General features: G+C 40.1%; 1 protein-coding gene across 1 annotated transcript; it reads left to right on the top strand.

Annotated features, from left to right (window-relative positions):
* Window positions 1–1,183: 1,183 nt before the first annotated feature.
* FIGN (fidgetin, microtubule severing factor) lies at window positions 1,184–9,881 on the top strand. The gene is made up of 2 exons (XM_054972500.1): window positions 1,184–1,202; window positions 7,633–9,881. Exons 1-2 carry the CDS (start codon window positions 1,196–1,198, stop codon window positions 9,879–9,881), a joined length of 2,256 nt encoding a protein of 751 aa, XP_054828475.1. The 5' UTR covers window positions 1,184–1,195.
* Window positions 9,882–19,482: the final 9,601 nt, after the last annotated feature.

The raw sequence follows: 19,482 nt of genomic DNA, 5'->3' as shown, positions 1-19,482 counted from the left end.
AGACTTTTCCTGGAGTCACCTTCTTGACGTTTTATAGAAGCTGAACGTTTGGGGAGTGTGGTGTTATTTATGAAATGTACTAATAATATTGTATGAATTGTTATGAATTATTGATTCTATGAACTGTACATGACAAATTAGCATTTGAGCACTTGGACACTTTAAATTGTATGAATTGATGTTATAGTCATGTGTTTTTTCTCCCGGGTGGGGTATTCCTTTTCACTGATTGGCTAATTTGAACCAGGAGTGCCTCTGTTTGGTTTAAGCACAGCTCAGATTTGACTGGTTTGGGGCCTAAATTAGCTCCAAACAGAGCACAGGGTTGCAAAGATCTAAAACGGGGAATGGAAGCAATGAAGAAATTCCTGACAACTCCTTTCTAGGATTAAGGGTTTGGAAGGAGCATAGTTTCCTGCACAGCACATAAGGTCACTTGTGAATGTTGTTTTGTCCCAGGAGGAGAGAAACACTTCGTATTGGCAAAACAGACTTAGCTTAGTGAAAGGGATCATCCACTGTGTACTGCTACCATCCATCCTGAGAACCTTCTCTGGGGAGCCCAGCGTCGTACATGTGGCCACTTCATCTTCATGGTTGCACTCTGCAGAACACATGTGTAGGCAGGGGGTGGGTCCAGTACACTCAAGCCCACTGTCCCTTCCTGCACAATGAGTCATTGCAATGTGGGGTTGTTCGTCTATACCAGGCCAGTGAAAACAAAGGGAGGGAGGGTTATTTCTGCTGGTAAATGTCTTCCTACTTTTCTTCTTAATGGAATGTATTCTGAATAGGGTTACCAGATCCTGGCAGGGGGTGCCAAAATAGGCCTGTTTGAGGCCAAAATTGACCCACTGCAAAGCACAGGAGCACTCTTGGGTGGCATGATGACATCACTCCTGGGAGTAATGTTATCGTGCCGCCCTGGGAGCGCACCTGGCCTCCTTCTCCTGCTGGCCAGGTAAGTGGAGGCGGGGGGCAGAGAGTGAAAATGGGGGATTCCCTGCCCCCTCAGGGGGGAATGGGACCCCTAATTCTGAAGCACAGCCGTCTTTAGCAACAGAGCTGAAGTTGTAGCTAAAATTAGGTGGAGCTGAAATGGAGAGAAATTGAGGTGAGGCTTGTTGAGGCTTCCTACCTTATTCTCCGTAATTTGAACACTGTTTTCAATGCAGTATTGAAAATTAACACTTCCATGTATGGTAGGGGATGAGGGCTGTACAAGGCCACAGGCTTTGGTGAGATATGAGCCCATACAAAGCTGCCATCGATCTCTTCCTAATAGACAAGAGAATGCATGTCTTATTTATTGCTCCAGTACTTAATTCAGTACCCTGTTCTTCTCTAAACACATGCTTACAATGACGCAAGCATTAATCCTTAACTCAGATATTGCTGAGTTGAATTAATTGAAAATGGTGGGGACCGGGAAACAACACCAAAAAGGAGGTTCCCCCCCCCCTCCGCTTTATTTGTATTGAGGTATGTTCAGAAAAACCATAATGCTTCACACGATTCAAAGCAACTGTGAGCACCCCCAACCAGATTTCAGGAAGTTTTAAGATTTTTCCACTTATCTCTAGACTGTTTTCTACTTCCTCCTGCCTCCTACAACTTTTTTTTTTTTTTTGGCCTCCAAACAGGATCGAAGTAATATTTTATTTTGCACGCTTTTAATGGCTAAGTTTTATCAATCATATCAGTTGGCAAGAATTTTTAAACAATAAGAGATTATAGCAGTATGGAGCAATGTGTTAAGCATTAGACAAGTTTTTAACAAAAAAAATGTATTCTTTGTTTTCATGCGAAGGGCCCAGTCCTTTGAAGTGTATTTTTCTCTCTAGTTGAGCATTGAATACTGGACTGGTTGGGTCATTTGAGAGTTGCAAATTGACACTTTGCAGGATTAGTCCACATTTGTGCTGTGATACTAAAATAAATCTTGTAAGCATGTGTTAAGCCTTCCTTGACTGCCTTGAACTGTCAGTTTTCAGTAAGCGCCCCCCCCCCCTCCACCCAGCAAGCAGTGATATACAGAGTTGCACGCATATGTCTGGTTATGGTATTCAGTGTGTGAAATCTGTGAAGTATTTTGCAATAGCATTTCTCCCCACCCCCCAGTTAAATAAGGTAAAATGGAGCAGAATATAATAAAACTGGACATGATCCATACAATGGTTCAGTCTGAATACCCCAAATTATACAAAAAACAAAAAAAATGCTGTAGTTTTTAAGGCAAGAAATGTAAGAAAACATTCCCTAGAACCTTTTATATTGATACTGTTGGACAAGACAGTTTAATCTTCTGTGGGTTAAAAATTAGATGTTTATGTTTTTACTTTTGATGAAGATGGTACCCCATTAGTTTTGCTGCTTTTCCCCTGTCAATGCCAAATGGAATGGTTACACCGAACCCCCCCCCCCCCCGAGATCTACATAAGACAACTATTGTGCTGTGTAACATATCAATGGGATGAATGTTAAGGATTTTAGTAATACTGGTTTCAATTTCAGTACACATTACTTAAGTGCATAAATAGGATGCCAGATGTTTCTTGTTTTAAAAAAGTATTGCCATTGGCCAAAGTATCTCAAACCATTACAGCTCCACAGAGCCCATAAAACAGACACCCGAGCTTGCAATGCTCCCTATTTTTGAATCTTAGATCTGCCAACTTGAGTATATACTAATATAGTGAACAATTGAACATTTAACTGTTAACTTCTCAATAAGGCAAATGGATTGCGCTGCAGTGGAATAAATGCTTACATTTTAGGTGATGAGACCAGTATTCTAAGCAGATCTGTGTCTTCTGAGTCCATTGAAGTCAATGGGCATAGCTCTGTTCAGGTTTGCACTGATGCTTTCTGTTCTCTTTAAGTTTACACTAATCATTCCGAAGTCCTGCTACTTACAGTCTCTGCTAAATCCACTGGTACTTAATATGCACCAATAAATAAACATTCAATTATTGCGCAATGAGCAGATCCACAGCTAGCACGGCAGTCTGAAACCAATGGGCTAACTAGTAATTATGCCAAATAAACAGTTTTGATTAATGTGATCGTTTATACTTGAGAGATGGCTACCCTTTAACTCCCTTCTCCCTTCAAAACTCTTAGTTGCTTTTTAAAAAGTAGATATTAGCCATTTTATAATAAAAAAGGTTGTGTAAGCCCCAGAGTCAAGAGGACCAGGTTCAATGTTTTTCAATTCAAAATATAAATGCAATTTATTTAAACACAACTATGAAACATTCCCAAAGTTATCAATACTGGATCAGTAACCAGTGACCTCAGAGCACAGTCCTACTCATAATCCCTGGGTAAAGCGTGCAGGCAGTTCTGTAGATTTGGCCAGAGGCTTTGCCTGGAACAGTGTCCCAAATATCTAGCAGGCCTTGCCACAGTAGTACTCCTCTTGTGAAGATGCTGTCTGAATCCTGGGGCTTGCTTGTTGCCCTAGGAGCAGTTCCCCTTTTCTCCTAGCAAGATGAAGTGGGGCAGCTCTGTGCTAGGGTGCTGGTCTCGCACAATCAATGAGTTCAGCTGCCAGCAATTCCTGCTCTTGCTTCTTCAGCTCTTCCAGCCAGTAGTTTCAGCTCTGTAATGATCTTAGCTTCAAAGCTTGGAAACAAGCTTTGCCTTCCAAGCAGCAGCAGCAACAGCTCTTCTCCCCCTTAGCATTTCCAGCTAGCCTAGTCCTGTATAACACTACTCCTCTTATTCATGGTGACCTCTTTTTTTATATACATGCCCCATGGGCCCTTTGCTAAACATGCAAATTAAACAACCCTAGGTACAGCCCAGTTATCTGTTAGTCTGGTCTATCTGTGTATCTGCAGTCTATTAATCAGGCCTAGGTCCTAGGCCCCAAACCCTTTTTCCAGTACAGGCTTACAGTTGTGTGGTTTCCTCTAGAGTTTTTCTGCGGGCAGAAGGAATTCTACTTGCAGAGAGTGACCTTTTTCACCTCCCTCTCTTGCAATAGCCTAAAATGACCCCCCAAATCTTGTTCCTGGAGGACACGGGACCCCCATAAACAGGATGGGGGAGCATTTGAGGCTGCCACAAAAGGGGGGAGGTGAAAAAGTACTCTGAAAAACAGAAATCTTTCTGCCTGCAGAAAAACTTGGCGGGGTGGGGAGGGGAGAGGATCTAAACTGGATTTTTTGCTTCTTTATTAGAATGTTTTCACATCAGAGCTGTGCAGTGTAGTGGGCTTGTTTATTTGAAACATTTATATGCTGCTGCTTCAGAGACCTAATTGTAAGAACATAAAATCACTAAAATCAACAACTATTAAAACCCAGCCAGTAGTGCTAAGGTCCTGTAAGGCTTGAGTTGAAATCTCTACTCAATCACGAAGTCGACTCCCTAAACATTTTCTTACACACATCTGCCTCTGGAGGGAAATTTGAAATTCGGTCTCTTCAATGGTGGATGCCCTGTGTGTGTGTAGATTGTGTGGGCCATGCAGTAAGAGAAGGAAGAGGATGCCCTAAGAGAATAGATTCTAGAAGATTTGATGTCAAATGTGGGTTATCTTCTGAAAAATGGCAATGAAATACAGCCTATTGCTCAATATTGCTGTAAAAACAAAAAAATAGTTCAGCAATAACTGATGGGAGATTCTTGCTTCTTCTTTTTTGCAGGGATGGTGATGGTGTCAAATTATTTTGCATGAGAATCCCAAAAGCTACAGTAAATGGCTAAAATTATCAGCTTTAAAATTATCAAACACACTGGATAGTCTTAAAAATATCCACTCATTCTGTGCCTGAGACATTTTACCCCCATAATGGGGATAATACTAACTTACTTTACAAGGCCACATAAACGAAGCATTTTAGGAGTATTCAGAATTTTATAAAATACTAGGTCATGTTATGTATACCAGTCATAGAAACCTGTTTCCTCATTCAGGTTGCAGTTGCTGAAATGGGCCGCCAGCAAATGTGTACAAAGCTGAAACCGTTATGCTAGCGCATGCTTATTCACATCTATGTTGATGTTCTCTCAATTGAGTTCTGCAAACGTAAATTTATATCTGTGATTTCATACTATTGCCGTTATTGGTGTGGCCAGTTGCAGCTGAATATAATGTTCTTTTTCATTTGTATCAAATCCAAAATCTATGTAATTCTTTTTCTTATGACCAACCAAAATAACAATATCTTGTGCAAGCTTTTAAGTTCCCCAGAACTTTTCATTAGAAGGAGGGATAAAACACACACAAAAATAGGTGTGGAGGTGGGGCATCTTTCAGGCCATGGTGTTAATGCTTCTGTCTGCATCATGTGCAAGATACCTAACATGCTTCAGTGGATACAAAATGTGGCTCGCTGCTATCAGATTGCACACTGTGTATTTGTGTGTGATTAGAACCAATTGACGTGTTATACTGTTTAGGTCATCCAGTTTATACGAATTAATTCAGAAACCTGCGTTTTGTGATTTCTCGAAGCATAAACTCAGAACTCATGACGACTCTCTCGCTCTCTGAATAGATTCGTGTGACTAATTTGTTTTATTTCTTTCCATGTATTTTCTAAGTCAAAGTACTTGTTACAGATTTGTTCTTGCTATTTCCAGTTGCATTTAAGGAGAGTCAAACGCCTTTGTACAACTAGATCCTTCTCAAATTAATTATAACTTTTATTAAAATTTTTTAAAATGCTATGTCTGTTAGGCAGCCAACTACAGAAAGTCTGGCTGAATTGTGCGATACAGGTTTAAGGTGTATCATTCAGAATAATTTTTGACAACATTTTACATAAATGTTTATCTGCACGTTCACATGGGAACTCTCTTGACATTGGTGCTAACAAGGAAGCCTCAAGTGATATTTTGAAATTCTTAGGCTAAGTGTAACTGACAGAGCAAAAGACACACCCATGTGAATCTGAACAATAAACCCCACCCTAAATAATACAGATTCAAGTGAGCACAACGGCAATAAAACATACTTACAAATGAATCCTGTTGCTCTATTAATTTATGGTGTAATTACGGCAATTCTTCCCACCTTGTTTTCAGTATTTCTTAATCATTAAGCTGGAAGCCTGACAGCAGTGCCAGCCCTGGCATGATTCTCTTTGACTAAAACCTTGTAAATTAACACAATTAGCACAGCATCATGCTGCTAATTAACTTCCTGTGTCTGGTGCAGCGGATGTGCAAACAAGGAAGAGGGAATCAGAAGGGAATAAACATGCCATTCTGTTACCAAACTGTCTGCAGCATTAGGACTAGCTCTGGGAGGCTAAGCCAGCCATGTTAAGATGCTGGAGTCAGGCGAGGAGAGCTCAAAGGTGTTTGGGAAGAAAAGCAATGTAAGGCGAGAGATTCTCCAAATAGACTGCAGTAGGTTGGGAAGGAAACCTATGCCACGGATGCTTTGTTTTAGACTGAGCTTCCTTCTTATCAGAGAATCTGTACCAAAGGGCACTAGGCAGGTTGCAAAAAAACCCAACAACCCTTACTTTTTGTAAAATAAGAAGAGATTACGGAAGCTCTTCTTAAGGCTGCCAACCATGCTAAGTAGAAGTTGAAGGAATGTTTCCTTTAAATGCTGGTGCACTCTCTGTACTGTGGTTACCAAAAATACGAACCAGTTGAGATCCCCTCGTTTCTTGGGCATGATTAATGGTATGAAAGTGGTTGCATTAGTCTGGGTTGCATTGGGTTGCTTAGTCTGCTCTGATAGGATTTTTCAGCCAGCACTTCCCCCCCACACTCAACTTTTAGCAGTCAGGCTGCATTTAATTCTTTTCTTGCTATTTTTCCCCTTTTCTGTACCCTAGAGGCAGGGTGGGGGAGGTGAAAGAGGAAGGAGGGGGGAGGAGGAGAGCCAGGCAAAAAGACCCACACGCAAGTGATGGTTGGGCGCGTTCTCCCCCCTCCCAGAGCCTCAACAACAGAACTGTGAGGCTGAGAGCAGCCCGTTGTAATTCATACCGAGTTGTAAGCTTTGTGTGATGAAAGCAACGGAGCGCTGCCGGGGAGATTGCTTTGCTGCACTCCACGAAGCAGATTTGAAACTGTCGTGGACCACTTTAGATGAGAGTTGGATTATGGAATGACCTGCGATGTCTGTGTCATATTGTTCTGTGCAGGGTGCATTATACTGTGCTAACTAGGTATTCAGTACCAAATAAGAAAGGTATCCTAGATGTGATCTGTCAGCTGTGTCTCATATTTTTTTTTTTTTAAAATCTGTTAAAATTTAAAACTGCAATGAGGAAAGACAGAAAGCTGAAGATATTTAACAACATGTTACCCAACACAGAATCCATTCTGAGAATATTAAAAAAATGTACATGGTCATCTTTTTTTAAAAAAATAAATAAATAAATCTGGTGTGGGTTAAATAATTTCTTCCAAATCCTACCGCTGAATTAGGAAAATATGATATAGACACATACATTTGTAGGTTTATTTAAAGCAAAATTGTCATTAGTAATAGACTATTATATCCACTGGGATTTGTACAGTTTTAAATAATGCCTTGTTTTTAAGCACAGTGGTTGTCAGATGTAATGAGGAAATCAAGGGGATTTACTGAGATAGCTTTGCATTATCCTGTACAAGTGCTAATTTGGATTTCTTTTCCCCTCCTACAATACTCAGGCTTGAAGATGCAGTGGACGCCAGAGCATGCCCAGTGGCCAGAGCAGCACTTTGACATCACTTCTACCACCCGGTCTCCTGCTCACAAGGTAGAAGCTTACCGTGGACATCTGCAGCGCACCTATCAATATGCTTGGGCTAATGATGACATCTCTGCTCTAACTGCCTCGAATCTGCTCAAAAAATATGCAGAAAAATATTCTGGTATTTTGGAAGGGCCAGCTGACCGGCCCCTCCTGAGCAACTATTCGGAGCCTCCATCAGGGCTGGTGAATGGTCGGAAAAGCGAGAGTGAACCCTGGCAGCCTTCTTTGAACTCTGAGAGTGTCTATCCCATGAACTGTGTCCCAGATGTTATTAGTGCCAGCAAAGCTGGTGTAAGTACTGCCCTCCCTCCAGCAGATGTCTCAGCTAGCATAGGGAGTTCGCCTGGGGTGGCCAGTAACCTGACAGAACCTAGTTATTCCAGTAGTACGTGTGGAAGTCATACAGTCCCTAGTCTGCATTCAGGGCTCCCATCTCAGGAATATGCCACAGGATACAACGGATCTTACTTGCATACGAGTTACAGCGGCCAGCCAGCACCTGCACTTCCGTCACCTCATCCGTCCCCTTTGCATAGCTCTGGGCTGTTACAGCCACCCCCACCCCCACCACCCCCACCAGCCTTAGTACCAGGCTACAATGGGACAGCCAACCTTTCCAGTTACAGTTACCCATCCGCAAGTTATCCCCCTCAAGCTGCTGTTGGACCTGGGTATAGCCCTGGTGGTGCACCTCCTCCTTCGGCATACTTGCCTTCAGGAATCCCGGCTCCAACTCCTCTGCCCCCGACCACCGTACCTGGTTACAGCTACCAGAGTCATGGTTTAACACCCATTGCACCCTCAGCCCTGACAAACAGTTCCGCAAGTTCCCTCAAAAGAAAAGCTTTCTATATGGCAGGGCAAGGAGAAATGGACTCCAGTTATGGAAATTACAGCTATGGCCAACAGAGATCTACACAGAGTCCCATGTATAGGATGCCCGACAACAGCATTTCAAATGCCAATAGGGGGAACGGCTTTGACAGAAGTACTGAAGCATCCTCCTTAGCGTTTAAGCCAACAAAACAGATTATGTCTTCTGAACAGCAAAGAAAATTCAGCCAGTCCAGTCGGGCTTTAACACCCCCTTCCTACAGCACTGCTAAAAATTCACTTGGGTCGAGAGCGAGCGAACCATTTGGGAAGTACAGCTCTCCAGTAATGAATGAACATGGTGATGAACACAGGCAGCTCCTTCCTCACTCAATGCAAGGCCCAGGACTTCGTGCAGCTACCTCATCCAACCACTCCGTGGACGAGCAACTGAAGAATACTGACGCACACCTCATTGACCTTGTAACCAACGAGATTATCAACCAAGGACCTCCTGTGGACTGGAATGACATTGCTGGCCTAGATCTGATAAAGGCTGTCATTAAAGAGGAAGTTTTATGGCCAGTATTGAGGTCAGATGCATTCAATGGGCTGACTGCTCTACCTCGGAGCATCCTTTTGTTTGGACCTCGGGGAACGGGCAAAACATTAGTGGGCAGATGTATAGCTAGTCAGCTGGGAGCCACATTTTTCAAAATTGCCGGCTCGGGTCTTGTCACAAAGTGGTTAGGGGAAGGGGAAAAGATCGTTCATGCCTCCTTCCTCGTGGCAAGGTGTCGCCAGCCCTCGGTGATTTTTGTTAGTGACATTGATGTGCTCCTTTCATCCCAAGTGAATGAAGAGCACAGTCCAGTATGTCGGATGAGAACCGAGTTCCTTATGCAGCTGGACACTGTTCTAACTTCTGCTGAGGACCAAATAGTAGTAATTTGTGCCACCAGTAAACCGGAAGAAATAGATGAATCTCTTCGAAGGTACTTCATGAAACGACTTTTAATCCCGCTTCCTGACAGCACAGCAAGGCACCAGATAATAGTACAACTGCTCTCACAGCACAATTACTGTCTCAACGACAAGGAGGTTGCACTGCTTGTCCAACGTACGGAAGGCTTTTCGGGACTGGATGTTGCTCATTTGTGTCAGGAAGCGGTAGTAGGCCCACTCCATGCCATGCCAGCCACAGACCTTTCAGCCATTATGCCCAACCAATTGAGGCCCGTTACATATCAAGACTTTGAAAACGCTTTTTGCAAGATACAGCCTAGCATATCTCAAAAAGAGCTTGACACATATGTTGAATGGAACAAAATGTTTGGTTGCAGTCAGTGACAAGTCTTTTTTTTAAAAAACAAAACAAAACAATGTAATGAATGTTGGTGCGCGCACTCACATGCATACAACCTGCTATATAGGGCACGGAACCCCTTTTCAGTAGTGTTTCAAGTTGTAAAAGGGTACTGAGGTGGGGGGGACCCAATGATTACCTTGCACCTAAAGAGACAGGTGCAGGCTTGAAGGAATAGTGCATCAAATAAGAGCTGTTGATCTGAAAAGCCACAGATAACAGAAGGCATCTGTTGATGCTCCGTTCCGTTCAAGCTACACAACGCACTCTCACCATGGAGCAAGGAGCCAAGTGGGTTGATTTTTTTCCCCCAAGGAGGACATGAACCCTGTGTGTTGATTCCATTCTGCTGTTCTTGAGATTTAGTTGTTGTCAAGTGCCTGAAGTGGTGCTTTATTATTATTTTTTTTGTTTGCCTCACAATTACATTGGTGGCATGTGCTAATATAAAGAGCTTTAACTTCAAAAACGTTATGGGACTAAAGAAATGAACAGTTATGTTGCGGCAGAGAACCAGATCTTTTTTTTTCTTCTTCCCCCTCGGGTAATCTATAAGAGCAACAGTATTCCTCAATCCTGTCTGTTCTGCAGTGTTAAATGAAGAACAGGTAAAACAGGGTAACAGTAATCTGGACCTTAATTTCTGCAGTTCATTTCTTTTAATGTTCTGTCTGCAAAAAAAAAAGAAAAAAGAAAAAGAAAAAAACTCAGGAAAGTGATTGTGATTTGTACAGTACCTCAAAGGAATGTGTTGAAGGCACTGCGTACTGCTGAGAGTTAATAGGCTAGGCTTCAGTGTTACTTTATATTAAATATGTATGTTTACCTCAACAGCTGGGAAAAAATGGCAAGGAGAAATACTTTGAATGTATCCAGGAACAAGCTGAAAAGTGTATTATAACTGCATCTTTTAAACCTTTTAAAATAGAAACAAATGTTTAAAATGGTTCTTTTTAAAATCAATATTAAGGATCAAATCAGAGCATGAGAAATTTTCATGGCAGTAAAGTCCTTAGACCTTGACAATTTTGTGACAAGTTGCAAGAAAGTGTGCAGAAAGCAAGAAAGGCCACTGTTAAATTATATGATCATCTGGGACAGTCAAAGGCAACATTTAGTTACTGGCTCTGAGAGGCAAATCACCTGAAGACAACCGCTGCTTTTGTATCTTGGTTAGAGTTGTTGGTGTTACAATTATTTCATTGAGCCAAGAGAACAGGATCATTCTAGGTCCTCAAGAGAGTTTATGGGCTGCAGAGTGGTTTATACTAGTGCTGTAGGGTAGTGACCAAACAACAAAAGCAAGGCAAAATTAAACCCTCAAATTGCATTTGCCTCTCCCCCCATCTCTCATTTCCCCCATACAAATTCCTAGAAAATGTGCATTGCCTGTTTTTTTGTTTTGTTTTCTTTTTTTAAAGATGTACTCATTTCATGCCCTTTCAGGCTGGAGCATGCCCATTGCCCACCATTTAATTTCTACCTCAGTTTTTTGTTGTGTGTGTGTGTGTGTTTCTCTCTCTCTCTCTCTCTCTCTCTCTCTCTCTCTCTCTCTCTCTCTCTCTCTCTCTGGGGAAGCAAAGTAAGGAGCCAGACAAGTCAGTTTCCATCAAGAATGCCAACAGGCTTTAATGAGTTTAAAAGAATAAGGGGAAGAGATTCTTTCCTGAAGTGAAGTGCCTCTTCCATCCCTCACTCAGCAAGGACAAATGGCTGCAAAATCTCTTCTTCCGAAAAGTCGGGCTGGCTGGTTGGCATACATGGCATTCTGTTCAGCTTGTGCCCCTGCTCCACATTGTCTCTCTTTTCATTCTTTAATGCTTTTATGAGCAATTCTTTTCATGACAGCTGACTGATGCTGGTAATGGCTCTGAGCAGTGCACACTGTAGCAATCCGAACCTCTGCGGCCACAAGAGCAGAACAGTCTTTTCTTTTTTCTTTTTTTGGGGGGGGGGTCAATGCAATTTTTTTTGTTACTTTAAAGAGAGAGTGGCAGAACACTTGCAAAAGCACTGGCATTTAGTGTTTCTTTTACATAATGTACGTTTCAAATACATGAAATAAATGCACTTGTGGGGGGGGGCTCTACCATTCAATCACGTGATTATTTTGTCTCTCTTAACACAACTGTCCGGTTGCCATACATGCCATTTACAAGGGTATCCTTGGCAAAGTGACACGCTTTTAAGTCCATTGAAGTCAGTGGGCCCAGAAGGGTGTAACGCTGCTTAGGATTGCACATTTCAGCAAAAACATTCGGCATTTAGAAAGGTAACAGCGGATAGACTGTCGGCATTTTATGTCCTTTTAAATTAGAAGACTTTTTAACATCTGTTGCTAAAAAGAAAACACAGAAATAAACCAAAATTTACATTCTAGTAATTTTTCTTCAAATCAAACTTTTTTTTAAGCAGATGGTCTATTTTATAAAAACAGTGCCTTTCACTGAAGATATAATAAAGTAAACCTTATTAGATCCTTTACTTTTTCAGTTAGTGGATGCCTTTCTTTCCCTCTTCTATCCCCTTGGACATCTCCCATTGCATCTTCCTCTCTGGCTGGGAAAGCCAAATGTCCCCTTTGCTGTAGATTCGTATTGATCTTCTTGCAGATGGATTTACTGATACAGATTGCTGACCAGTCGATTGCATTTTCTGTTTGCCATCAAGCTATGCTCATTGAACAGGTTCAAGCACATTTTGGAAACCTAACTTGGGCTTTAAATCACAAAATCTATCAATCCCGTTGAATCAATATTATTAATTGATTTTAAGTAAGAGCCATGCCAAACAATGTGGTGTTTTCCAGTCCCACTACTCGCCTTTCAATTAAAAGAATGAAATTTACAGGTGCTCATTTTGTCTTCTACTTTTTCATGACGAATCCTGAACAAGAACTGATTACTTCAATGTACTTTAAATATGAAAAACAAGATGATGGAGAAGAAAGAATTCCAAGAGTTGGTTCTACCACTCCTCAGAAAAATTGTATTTTATGTTGTTAATCCATGGCTGAAAGTACACGGGTGGGGATCTCAAGTGGAAGCTAGATGGGGCAGAGTGCTTTGCCATGGGAATGGTTTTGTTTACCCAGTCGTCCTTTTACAGACAGAAAGCAAGCTATGATGTTTTACGTTCTGTCAGCTGCCAGGGAATTTTCCTGGTAAACGGAATTGCTTACGCTTTGTCTAGTGTGCTCTGACTCTGTTTGCTCATTTTTAATTAACCATCCCTATGGTAGGTGGGGGGCAATGCTTTTGCACTCCGTCTGTGAAGGCCATTCTCTCGCTTTCTTTAAAAAAATGCTGCTGCATTCCTCTCTGAGTGGGACTGCTCCCCTATACATGTCCATAGAAAAGAAACCAGATCCTGGATCTAAAGCTTCCAGGATATTTGAGTATGCCATAACCGAAAAGACTGCTTTTCTGTGGAATGGGTCAATATGAACAACCTTATAGCAGTGTTTTGTGGAATTAAAAATGGCTCCCATAGGAATGTGCTTGCTGTCTATTTCAATTGGTCAGAACTGTGGTTCTGCAGCAGCGCATAAATGAAACTATCAGGTAGGGTTGCATAAAGGTGCAGAGTATCTGTGTCTCTAACAGAGGGGAGAATAACAGTAGTTGCAGTTCCAGCCACTATTATACTTCTGTGATGATAGAAGTTCTGTCTGTCAGAATTCTCTCTTCTGTGCAACTGTGAATCAATTAAAGGCAAAAAAAAGCCCTTGCTAGATAATTCTTTGGAAAGATTGAGGTATACAACTGGCTATACTGGCAAATCAAAATAGTGTTTGTGCCTGTATGGATAGTGGCTCTAATGGAAACAGCTATTTTTACATTAGACAGGAGTTCCTTTTCTGCAATGGCTGTAACAATGTCGACATCAAAATCAGGAGCCTGTCTGTCTGCTCGCCAAATTATCAATGCCAATTCAAAACGTAGCATTTATGTGGGTTGGTGCAGAAATACTTCATTTCTGGCGCGTTTCTCTCCCCAAATATTTAGACCATTAGAGAGAGTACTGCAAAGTTTGCTGACTGAGCTGATCAATGGAATGTGGAGGCAGTTTAAGGCTATTTACTTTTGCACAAAATATTTCTCTATTAGTCAATTTGTATTCTATTCAAATGCAGATAGATGGGTAAAATGGTTTTTCTTGTGCATTTCAAACCCATCAAGGAGAAAATAAAACCTCCCAGTAAAACACACAGGCAAAGCACCATCTGGGAAAGCTAGCTCATCTGTCCAGGGGCTATGCTCTGTAAAATAGTGCAAGGTCATTTTATATGGGCTGGCGTAATACTTTGCTAGGCAATTTTCAAAAGGAGATAATCTAGTGTAAAAACCCCAATTAATTCCAACAGATGTTGGTAGATGGTAATGTGTTTACATGTCAAAAGCTGCAAACAAAGGTTTCTACTGCCTGAAAATGTGTAGAACTTTGAATAGATAAACAGTTATTGGTCCCATCTTACATATATCATGCCATCAATGCTGACTATATCAGGAAATTGAAAGGGAAATTTATAAACAGATTCGAAAAAAAGCGAAATTGAATTCTGATTTTTATGATGCTTATTTTATTCTACTACAAGCCCATCAATTTCAGTGGAGTTTCTAACGTACATAATTGAGAATTAACTTCATTAATCTCTAGGGTATACACACACACACACACACATATCAAGATATATACGTATATATCAGTTTTCTTCCCTAGGCATTGCACAGCCTGCTGGGAACATCTCCTGCATAAGTTCCATTGAAAGGAATGTGAGTTACTGAAGACTGCTCTCATGCAGATCCTATTTTTTTTCCAATAGGCATGTACAGACAGAATCCCTGGGACGTGCAGCAGAACATGTGTTCCTTTAAAGCACTAATTCCCTTTTATTTTATATATGTGCATGTCCGTATACTACATTTATCTGTGCATACATACCAAGTCCCTTCTTCTTCTTTTTTGGCTTTCTCTTTGCAGGGAAAGATGAAAGCTTTTACGTTCCTTAATCTTTTGCAGATTTATATATGAAGCACATTAGTGAACACGGAGCTAGTCATATTCCTACATTCAAAGAAACAGCTGTACAGAGGACTAGTCAATACATGAACTGAATCTTCCCCCTCTGCAAAGACCTTTGGTTGACATTCGATTTTGAACCTGCCAGATACATTTTTGTGAACCAGGGATACTGCATCTTTAATGAACAAGTCTCTACTCTTCCCCCTGTTTTTAAATACAACGCAAGAAGTGTAGCACTAGGCTCTGCAATTGTCAAAGACAATTAGACTGAAAGCAGGAAAATTTCACCTCCCTGTCTGGGTGATATGTAGAATGTCGGCAGTGTGGGTCAGCCTTGCTACAGAGTTGTGTGAGAATATATGAATCAGTCCTATAGAATGTTAAATATTTATAAAATGGTTCTGTTCTACACCAAGGTTGGGAACGCAGTAATTCCTTCTTGTTGTCTTACAATATACAAAGAAACAAAAGTTTATTTTCACACCTAAACTTTGTGTGTGTGTGTGTATGTGTGTTTGTACGTTTCTACCTTTTTTCCCCTTCTGTTCTTGTGGAGTATATGCTGTCACTAGAGAGTGTGTTTTTTTTGCTTCCTTTTTATATTATATATATAAATATATATATATAAATATATTTCCTCCTGCTCTTGCATTGGGTGTGTATTCAGACATTGTTCTTTAAAACCATTTCTACCTCATTGCTACATATTGTACATGTAGTATTTATTTGTTGTCTTTTTTTGAATGTCATGCATTTCGTAAGAAAGACTCGTCCTTGAACTTGAACAGTCTACCTCAGAAAGACTGTCTCTACACTGAACAGTATTAACAACTGAAATGATAAGACGCATTAGTAAAGTATGGCAGGGTAGATAATGCATGAGGGACTTGGGATACTGATGGACTTTTAATTGTACTCTTGTAACACAAGATTGCTTAAAGGAACTTAAAGGAAATTAGGCACTGTGCAGATCCTTACCAAGATTCCACTTTTTGGCATGCTATGGTAAATACAGCTTTATTCTGATGAATTCTGATTTCGGTTTTCTCAAGCATTCGTTGCATTGGCAATCCGGCGACATTCTATTCCTCTATCCTGTTAACTGACATACAGTAGTACTTGGCTCTTAAAGTGAAAACATATGATAGTACTTAAGGATTATTTTTGTCTTCAGTGATGTAAAATGTGTCACACACTGCAAGACTGTATATGTTTCTGACTCCCTTTGAACTAAAAAAAGGAGCAAACTGCATTTGTAAGAGTCTGTGCAAGGTTTTAACGGAAACCAAAAAAAAGGCACTTCCCAAAGGACTTAAAAAAATGAGCTCTAATCCTGCACACTGTTCCACACGTTTAAATTCCACTGCAATTGACTTAAACATGTGCAGATGTGCACAGGATTGCAGCCATGGAGTCAAGGCGCTCATGTTCTGTAATCAAATAGTTTTTCGCCTATTCTGCTTTATAAACATTTGCTTTTAGAAATAATTGTACACTGATGGCACATTTGCAGTACTTTGTATGAAGTGTTTTATATTTTATTATTTATTTTCATGTCATGTTTTCCCTCCTCCTCATTGTCTCCACCAGCTTTACATTACCGTAGGAGAAGGATGCAACTTTCTCTGTCTGTTTTTCTTGCTGTCTTTTTAAGAAAATGCTGAAATGGGTAAACCACCCCAATCAATGCATGGACTTTTATAGTTGCTTGTTAGCAAATTGTGGATCTTTTTACAAAATAAACGAATGAATGAACTGTGACAATCCACAACTCTCACAGATGTGAATGCAGAAATGCATTTGAAAGTTCTTGGTATGCCCGACAATCTGTTCTTTAAGTTCCATTAACAAAGTAGCATCAGATCCCTTCCACTACAGTTTCTTGAAGGAGTATCATTTTTTTTTGAGGCTGTGTAGTGAAATGATGAAGAGGTGGGAGGGAATATTTCTGTTTGTTTACTGTATTAGGTGAGGGATGCCATACTTTTCGTCAACTAAAAGTACTTGTCTTGGGACAGAAAATATATTTTTTTGTTAAAGCCCAACTAAATTAAAATTTCAGTGCACTTTGCTTTCCTGGCCATATTGATTTTATTTGCTTAAATTGAAACAATGTGTTGGCTTTGACCAGATTTTGACCTCTCGCAAGGAGGGAAAGACCTCTCTGGGACATGTTGTTTCATTGAGATTCCGCTGGTACTGTTTTGCTTATTTATTCAGCAAATCCAAAATCATTTTTGTTATGCATTATTTTGCATCTGCTGAAAACTCAATGTGATATTATTGCACTCATTAAAAAAAATGAAACAATCCATTTCTCTTGGAAAAAAAATGACAAGCTTTAGATGATGAAAGCTTAAATTATCCATCACTTGCAAAATGAATTCATATAATTTGTGAACATTATTAATGTAAATGAGACATTTCTGCTTAGAATTTTTTTTTTATTTTGATGGGATCATTATATGGTTGATCATATGTGTGTAGGAAGCTGCTGTACAATTAACCTGGAGATCTGAAAATGCTTTTTTGTCCTCATTGTTACAGTTTCAATTGTAATCCATGCATCTCATTTTCTTGGGTGTTAGCACTGTAATATTAAAAAAAACAGTGCTCAGTATTGTAACTAACTGTCCCTACTGAATATTCCTTTTCATAAATACTTGCTACCACAGGGAAATTAAGTTTTCATATAGAATAACTAGTTTCAGTAGTAATCATTGAAGAATTAAAAAAAAAAAGTTGTGGTTCAAGGCAGATATTTTTATGAAAAGTTTTCTCTATTGTAAAATTTGTTGTATATGGCTATGCTACTATCATGGAGTATGAAAAGAACAAGCATACCTCAAATAAAAGAATTCTGAGTTAACAATTCCTGCGGCTTGGTTTTTAGCATCCATCTAAATTGTCATAGTTGGAGTCTATTTATGTTACCTTGTGTTTAGTATATTTTTGTTTGCATCTGCTGAAACTTTAGCAAAGTTTTTGTTATAGTGTGCTTTTGAATCAAAATATCTCCCAAACTGGCTTACAAACCAAAATGATTAAAATACAATTAAAGAGTCAAATGCTTCTATCAGTAACTTTAAATATAAACTAGAATACTAACTAGTTTGAAAACATGCTATAGTAACTATAGCCATGATATGTGGACCTGATCCTTTTCCTGGCAAGGGAAAGGGAACCTCAACAGAGCCCTCTTTTTCCTTGGCCCTCGCACCTCATAGCCCTTTTCAAAAGTTATGTAAACTCACGTACAATCCATGTACAGTGTACAATGGATTTTTCTTGATATATGTGTTGACCAATTCCCATGTTCCATTCAATGCATGTACAGCTGAACATGTGATTGACAGCTCACTTTAAGCCATGTCCTAGCCCTTGGTTTCATTTGTAAAGTGAATGCACATTGGCTTATTCCTACAGATGTATGCAGGGCACATGCAGTATGTATGTATGTTCATTGTAACATGCAAGCAGCTGTTTTGAGCTCTGATTACTTGCCCAAGCAGAGGGGGAAGTATTAACAGAGATTGTGGGGAGTGCCCACTGACTTCACATTCCCCATACACTGTAGGCATAATAATAATAATAATAACATTCGATTTATATACCGCCCTTCAGGACAACTTAATGCCCACTCAGAGCAGTTTACAAAGTGTTATTATTACCCCACAACATGCAGATCATCTGCCTTGGTGGGGGGGAGTCCTATTTGGGTGGAAAGGTGGCATAGAAAATCTTTAAATAAATAATTTTAATTAAGTGCCCTTTGTACTTATTGCCAAAATCTGATTTCCCAGTACAGTTTTTGGGATGTCCCTGCCCTCGCTTATGAATAAGTATGGATAATTTTTTAAAAATGGAATACCTGGGATTTTTTTCTCCACTTCTGCCCAAAGGAAAAAGATCTGAGAGATAAGCAAAGCAAGCATATTTGGCTTTTCACTATACATCTTGCCAAGTATTTTTATGACTAATGGTCACTGCATTGAAAATATCCCATTTGATGATCCCTTTATTGAGATTTAATGAAGGAATATCACTGTAACGTCTTCTGATTACTTATTAATGCTTCTCAGTGTGTGTGTGTGTGTGTGTGTGTGTGTGTGTGTGTGTGTGTGTGAGAGAGAGAGAGAGAGAGAGAGAGAAGAATTCCTAAAACGCCTTTCTTTCTGAGAAGAATTCAAACAGGTGTTTAAACTGGAATCTGACATTTAATGGGTTTTGGAATGAAAATGCTAATATGATAACAAAGCAAAAGCTATAAAGGTTGAGTGAATGTATGGAAATTGCATAAGATTTGCTGCTACCCCCAGGCCCTCTCAATTTCCCCCCCAGTCAACTTAAGATTTACATGAAGCAATTCTTCATTTTTGATAAACTTCTGAAGGCTCCCGCAGTAGCTGCTTAAGGTTCATTAAAATGTAATTAATTAATGATTTGCTGCTGTATAGCTGCTGACTGCGGGTTTTCTTTTCACTTGTCTGACAGCATGAGTCATAGTTGCCCTGCCGACAGGAAAACTATTTGCAGTCCATAGCACCTATCTATAAGAGG

The sequence above is a fragment of the Eublepharis macularius genome, chromosome 2 (assembly GCF_028583425.1).
Source record: "Eublepharis macularius isolate TG4126 chromosome 2, MPM_Emac_v1.0, whole genome shotgun sequence".
Lineage (NCBI taxonomy): Eukaryota > Metazoa > Chordata > Lepidosauria > Squamata > Eublepharidae > Eublepharis > Eublepharis macularius.
The sequence above is the reverse complement of the archived record's forward strand: the minus strand, read 5'-3'. Positions and strand labels throughout refer to the sequence as shown.